We start from the raw sequence: 7463 nt of genomic DNA, 5'->3' as shown, positions 1-7463 counted from the left end.
AACAAATAATAATTATTCTAAAATATAACTCATTGGCAAAAATTAAAATGATTATAATAATAAAATATAATTTTCATTTTTTAAACTTTTAATTAATTGTTTCGATTATAAATTTATTGTATGTTTATAACGGTAAGATATAATAAATATAAGAATATGAATTCAATATATTTGGTATAATAATAAAATATAATTTTCATTTTTTAAACTTTTAATTAATTGTTGCGATTATAAATTTATTGTATGTTTATAACGGTAAGATATAATAAATATAAGAATATGAATTCAATATATTTGGAGGTTACAAATTTATTGGATTCTATTTTTTAGTTTTTTATTTGTATATATTTATTTTTTTGCTGATTTGAAAATAATAGTTAATTTGGCAAAAATTGAGTGGTTGATTCTAAAGTTATGTCAAGTAAGTAATATTACTGACATAGCATTAGCAGGAGAAAAGAAATGTTTCAAAAGTAATGTGGTGCATACTTATATATCTATTTTTGTATATTAAAAATAGACAGATAGATTAGTATTCAAACATTATGTTCTATCTTAAAAAGAGTGAGGACTTTTCAATTTCAACTGTAAGATAAAACATGCATTTAGACTAACATTGTTGGCTAATCAATAAAGATCATCATCATCCGACAAAGACACAAAATGCCATATAGTCATGGTTTTCCTCAGTGTACTAATCAAAAGCTAGAAAGGATACAAACTAGCAAAAATGATTAAAAAGAAATACTAACCAACATGACATGAAACAGAGTAATAGATTAGCATATCTGGAAGAGATACCAATAATTTTAAGAGAAGATAATTGTAAAATCCCTACAATACCCTTACTCCTCTTTTTCCCAAACCCTGAGAATGAAAGAAAGAAAAAGAGACAGAGAGGAGAACCAAGACGCCAGAGAGAGAAAGAGAGGGAGGCGCGCCGTGCCTTGTTGCCGTCGCTGAAGCATCCATCGTCGCTGAAGCATCCATCGTCGCTGTGGTTGCCTGGGTCATTGTCGAATGGAGCCGTTGCTAAGCTTGAGAGAGTGAATGAGGGAGCTTCTTAGAGAGAGAAGGGGGTTCACGGAAGAGGAAGAACCGCGACGAGGGAAGAAGGGAGGGCCGCCTCCCTCACGGACAAGCCATTGCCGTTGAGGCCGCCGCTGTCTCTGTTTGGGGCCGCCGTCATTGCTGAATGAAGGAGAGTTTGAGCTGGCCAGAGAAGGGAGGAAGAGAGGGTCGCGATGGAGGAGCCGTTCACCATCGTCGCGTCTGCTGTTTTGGTCTTGCTCAGCCCCACACCCCCTTCATTCTTGTCTCTGAATCAGTACCATTTTCCCCTATTCTGACTCCATTTGTGAAACTGTAATGCTTCCACCTTTACTCTGCTGCATTTTGTTCTTTTCTTACATGCTCTTGTTTTAATTGCAATGATATATGTCTCTGTTTTAGTACTATCGCTCAACTTTTGTTATGTTTCTGCTGGAAATTATCTCCAGTATTGGTATTGGTGCTGTCATGGAACGGTTGGAGCTGTTGATGTTACAATTACATCTGCGATGTAGCCGTGGAAGTTGCTGCCACTGTCTCGGTACAAATTCTATGCTCTTTCTTTCCATGGCATTCAAAAATGATCATACAATTTGCAGAGTTCCAGCTTGAACTATTAATGCAGTCCCTTTTTCTTTCTTGGGTGATTTCCTTGATTATATTTTTTTTGTGTCTTTATTTATTTGTGAATCATTCTTCCCTTCCTGGTACCGTTTGCGTCACCTGTTGATGCCATAGAATATGTATAGGGAAAGGTGGATTTATAACATGCATGGAATGATGTAAGTGTTTAAAAGTTAAACAAAAATCAACCGATATATATATATATATATATATATATATATCAAGAACTGGAAACCCTAATTAAAGTAATAAACATAGTATAATTGGTAAATGACAAATAACAAAATCCTTCGTTAATGACATTCCATATTATATTCTGAAGATTATCGTGACATACATTAAATATGCAGGATATATTGAATTTTTTCTGAGATATTCTGACATTATTCTTCCCGATCGAGTCTACATTACTCTTATATCTAGTAGGTACAATATAATCAACTAGAAAAAGTTCCTCTAAAAGAAGAATGGAAGGGTGTATCTACCGTTGAATCATTTTGAGTTATGATTACAATACTTTTGTTGATCTAGAGGTACATAAACATAAACCCTTGCCTTCATATTTGAAAAGCAAGCTGACTGTAGAGCTAAGGGCATATTTGTCTTGCATGTTCATGCAATTTATACTGGAAGTATTACACAATAAATTTGGAAAATGTATTTGAATTTGGCTTGATGAGGTTAAAAATCTTTAGTTATTATCTCAGTATTCAAATCCCAAAGATGAGAAACTCCCTCTACATGTTTATCTTGGATGATCTTATTCAGCATTTGCTTATTTTAAATACATTAATGAAAAATGTTTATCTAGTTCTCTCTGCATTGGCAAGTTGCTGTGTCTATTGGTCCTTTGATGTGCCATAATATTTCTGGCATCCGCTGGGGAACAATTAATTGTTTATATATTTTCCTTACAGACAAGTCTTTCAGAGGGAGAAAATGACAGTAGTTTGACCAGGATTACCATTGCAGGTCTATGTTTTAAGGTTTGTGTTATATGCTCTGCTCGAATAACTACTATTGAAAGGATTAAGTAATTAACTAATCTTGTTTTGCTCATGGGTCTTTCATATTGTTTATCGGTGTTAATAGGACTTTAAGTTGAGTGGAAACTATATACAAACTAATCTATAAGTATTTAAATTAATATAGGGTGTTTTGGTTTTAGTCCCTCAAAAAAAATTTCTTGGCGTTTGTTAGCAGGCTTTTCCAATATTTAGGCCTTACATATTTGATGCTACGAGTATTAGTTCTAAACTTTGATCATTGTAAGTCTAAACTCTCCAATATTTAGTCCTTACATATATTGGAAGTTTCTTTTTTGGTCCTTGTAAATATTTGATAAACCTTCTTTTGGAATTAAGGATTTCTTGATGCTTTCAAGAATATAGTATTTTTTTTTCAATTCATTTTATCTGACAACATATCCAGATAGATCTGTAGTTAATGATTTAATTAGTCTTGCTTAAATCACATTGAGAAATCTGGCTAGTTTATTTCTAAATTGAATTGGTGCCCTTGGTATACTAAAATTATAATATAATGGAGTACTAAATTCAATCTATGGTTGCTTGGATGTCGAGTCAGTGGCTGCAATTTTTGTTTGTTCTGTGTGACATACTCTTTTCAAAAATCAATTTAGAATTATTTCTTTTACTATGACTTAAATCATCTATCCATGTCAATAAGATTCAATAACTTTTTTACACTAGTTATTGATTTCCTAACTCTTCTGTCCTGGAACTAGCAGTGTAGAGGTTTGCGATAAAGCACGACATGGGAAATTAAGGTGAAATGGAAGAAGCTGAGTGATGCTATGAGTGTTATTTGTGATAAAAATCTACCACTCAAGTTTAAAGAGAAAAAATTTATGGCACAGCTAGACATGTGAGAAAAAGTTGGGTTACTGGAAGTTCTAGTAAGTAGATTAGATTAGGCTGAGGGTAGCTTAATAGTCAAAGATAGGGGGAGACCAAGCACACCTACATGAAAAAGCATTTAGATGAATTTAGATTTTTACGATAAGACATGGTCCATAAGAAGACACTAGCTTAGTCCATGCAATCGACCTTACACACTGAGATCAGGTCTGGTGGTGGCTGTGTTGATAGGGTTGTCAACAATTGTTTACTTGCACTGGAGGTCTTAAAAATAAACTGAAACTCAGATACTAATTGATGATCTCTCTGTGCAATTTGTCATTGTCTTTCCTGTTATTAAGGTGTGTTCTGTCATACCTCTTACAGGTTGGAATCCAAGGGATGCAGATCATGAAGCCGCAGAGACCGAAAGAGATTCATTTGTCAAAATCAATTGCAAATGGTGCTAAAAAGGTTAACGGTACTGCTATGGGAATTTGTCTTCAGCTGGGTTTGGTATCAAGGGAGGATAACGTTGAAGTTGAAATGGCTAATTGGGAAGTGGAAAATCTAACGTTCACTATTAAGCAACCAGTAATGGGAATTCCATATTTAATCATGATGTCATTGTCTCTCTGTCTATGATCATTGTGTGTGATTAAGATTTTACTATGCAGATAGAGGTGGTTTTAACCAGTGATGAGGCTCAACACCTTCCTTTTCTGTGCAAATCTGAAGTTGATTTCATGGGCATGCAGGAAGTGAAGGCATTGACAAGATTTTCTCTCCTAAGCACAGCAGAGATGATAGTGTCCACAATAGGGGATTTTGTCCATCACTGAAGCTGGTAAACAAAAGCTTGCACAAATCGACGATGGAACCGACATTAACTTTGTTGGAGGAAGCAGTTGCAGATTCACAGGAAAAGATCAATGCCTTAATCAGTGATTTTGGTATTTCAGAGTCCTCTGGGCAGCAATTTACCATTGCTAAAAAACTCAGTCAAAAGATTGTATCAATGGAGGGTTTATTGAAGCAACTACGGAATAAAACTTAGTCTCATTCATATTTGTATGTAATTAGAATTTAAGATTGTCCTTTTTGGCTTTTTCTTTATTGATATATTTGACATAGGTCACAATTCTTTTTGTATATAGCAAAGAAGATCATATTGTCAAGTGTTGTATAAAATAGTTAGAAATTAGGATTCTTCATTATTGTAAGAAAAATTTTGTTCGGTTGAGCCTGTACTGCTGCGAAATAACAATTTTGGTAGCTTGCCTTTATCTCATGAAATTTTCTTTTGGGCGTTTTAATTTGTTCATGTGGAATACTGTATTCCGGAAATGTTTAATTAATATTTATCAAGTTAAAATTGCTTTAGATAATGGATAGCATGTTCATTGTGTTCAGTTATATTGTGTGAATATGTGCCCTACAATAATACAGATGACTCTAGTTTTTGGTAAGTACGTGTCAATTTTGAATTGTGTCACCGTAAAGAATAAAGAATATGTTGTAATACTGCACTCCTTTACTGAGTCTTAGTAAGATGATGAAGCCAATAATAAGATAAGGGGGAGTGCTAGGTAAACAATGAACATGTTCAAAGACAAATAATAATCAAAGGCAAATAATAATGAAAGTCTGTTAAAAGCTGTTTTTAAACTCAAATATAAACTTGGTCACTGGAAAACAGATTCAAAGACAGAACCTGGAAAACAAATTAGGAGGTAACCATGGTTAATATCTTATGGCTAAACATATAAGAATAAAATATTTAAATTATATTTATCTTTGCTAATAGTGAAACTCAATTTGAAATAATAAATTTGACCATAATCGGTGATAAGTTACATAGATTACTGCAGGGGATGAAAATTAATTCTAACCATTAATAGTTTTGTTTGGCCAAATAACAATTCTAAATTCTAATAAATTCGAGACAATTTTTAAGCACTTGCAGAAAATTAGGAGAACACTAAGGAGAACAATATGCTTTGTCATGGGACGAGTTAATGACATAAAGACAAATAAACCTAAAAAATGATAATTGAATAGAAATTAACATAAAAATAAGAACAATTAGAATATTATTAACAGAAGAAATTAAAACATACATCAGTATGACAAATATGAGTAAGCCAACATTTGACTGAAGCTAGAAACCAAGCGTGCGGATTTCACAGTTTCATCACACTAAGATGAATTAAAAAAGAAAGTAGCTGGCTCGAGTTTGTTTGAGAAACATTGATAAAGAAAATTGTCGAAAGAATAATATAGTACTTAGCAAAAGAGTTGAATCCAACACGTTGGCCTTCTTCCACTTTCTGCTTCTTCCTTTGATAACAGTTTCAGAGCTTTGTACTAAAATTTTTATCTTGGAGTTCATTTGAGAAAAGACTTATTTGAATGTCATTGTTATTATTATGTATCTGAATTACTTCATTGTTTTCTATATCATTCTGTATTTGAATGGATTTATAGCCATGTATGCAACCCTTGCAAGCAGAGAATTCCAGAATCACTTTTATCTTGGAGTTCATTGAGAAAAGACTTAAAGAACAGTAGTTGCTGAGGGTTCAGGGCAAGAGAGTACAGAGCGATGATAGCAATTAGTCAAACATATGAATTGTCAGTTTTCATGCTTGCAGGACCACTTTTGCAAAACATCAAGTACATTGATGAGATCCCTTCCATTTAATGGCAGAAACTGCTACATCTAAAATAATGTGATTAACTGTAATTTATTTAGATGTAATTAAAAAATAATTGAATACTATTCTTAAAGGAAAGAAGAGAAGCTTTTCAATTTCAATTGTAGATAAAGAATGTGCACTATTCTTGTGTTACAAGTAATGAACAGATGAATGTAAAGCTTAAACTAAAAGTCTCGGTTATCAGCTTTATATAGTTGGTCTTAGTTGAATGGTCTAACAAAAACTACCAAATCAGGTTTTATTCTAACTAACTCTAATTGGTTATTGCACGTGAATATCTATTGTGTATTTGAATACTAAAAAAATGGGCTAGAAGTAATAAATTTGTATTAACTAATGGGTCGATCACTCATGATTATATCTTGAAGCTGAGCCTTGTATAAATATGTTTCTTATTTTATAATCTCAGTGATACTTGCCTTAGAGCATCCAAGAAAAAAAAAAAGAAAAGTGATATACTTGTATTCACTTTGCAAGTTAAGATCATTATACTTGTCTCTATTTGTTCCCAATCTCAGCTATATATAATATTATATCTTTATCGTCGCATAACACAACTTGTATCTTTTATAAGGTTGTGCATGTTTCCTATTCCACCCATGCTATTCAAACTCTTTGATTCTTCCAAAACTTTTGATTGTTAAACAATGATTTCTGACAAAAGGTTCAACTGTTGTTGTGTTGTGTTGTATTGTGTTGTGTAGGGTACTAAGTCAAAGGCAACACTTTTCAAATTCACAAAGGCCTCAAGGTAAGTGTGTCTTATTATATTGCAATATCCTTCAAAAGTTTCTTTGACCTTTCTGCTAACATTAACTAATATAGAATTATTTTTATAAAAAAGAAATAAATAATCATAAAGACATAAATTAAGTTATTTCCACATATGAACATAAAAATAAATACATAATTTAGTTATTTACTTGATTTTAGACATAAAAAATACTAGTTAATTCTTAAATACCAAAAACTATATACATCCAGTCATATTTCTTGAATTTTGTGTTATTAATTTATTTTAGATCAAGGATAAAATTAGAGTATTTTATGAAAGTCAAAATTGCAGATCTAAATACAAAAATATGTATATTAAAAATTGGTTACTACATTAATTATTATTATACATATTTATACATATTGATTTAATATTTTTCTAATAAAATAATATTAAAATAATCAAATCTGTCAAAAAGTAAAATAATCAAATATG

General features: G+C 32.0%; 2 protein-coding genes across 7 annotated transcripts in view; both read left to right on the top strand.

Annotated features, from left to right (window-relative positions):
- LOC107608803 overlaps positions 1–4824 on the top strand; it is a 7384-nt gene extending 2560 nt beyond the window's left edge. The window contains exons 1-5 of one of the 6 annotated variants that reach the window (XR_002350985.1): positions 707–1365; positions 1453–1591; positions 2592–2660; positions 3921–4127; positions 4211–4824. Coding sequence is in view for 1 of the 6 variants with exons in the window: in XM_021106997.1 (XP_020962656.1) it covers positions 1196–1365; positions 1500–1591; positions 3921–4003 (345 nt within the window). In the remaining 5 variants the exon portion in view is untranslated. Of the gene's footprint in view, positions 1–705; positions 1366–1452; positions 1592–1922; positions 2208–2591; positions 2661–3920 lie in introns of those variants that run through there. The other 5 variants (XR_002350986.1, XR_002350988.1, XR_002350989.1 and 2 more) reach the window with 5 other exon arrangements.
- The window catches only part of LOC107606520 (UPF0481 protein At3g47200-like), a 2954-nt gene continuing 2327 nt past the window's right edge, over positions 6837–7463 (top strand). Inside the window, exon 1 of the mRNA XM_021106740.1 lies at positions 6837–7004. The gene's annotated coding sequence lies outside the window, so the exon portion shown is untranslated. The remainder of the gene's footprint in view (positions 7005–7463) is intronic.

The sequence above is a fragment of the Arachis ipaensis genome, chromosome B07 (genome assembly GCF_000816755.2).
Source record: "Arachis ipaensis cultivar K30076 chromosome B07, Araip1.1, whole genome shotgun sequence".
Classification (NCBI taxonomy): Eukaryota; Viridiplantae; Streptophyta; class Magnoliopsida; order Fabales; family Fabaceae; genus Arachis; species Arachis ipaensis.
This window is presented reverse-complemented; position numbering and strand designations above follow the sequence as displayed.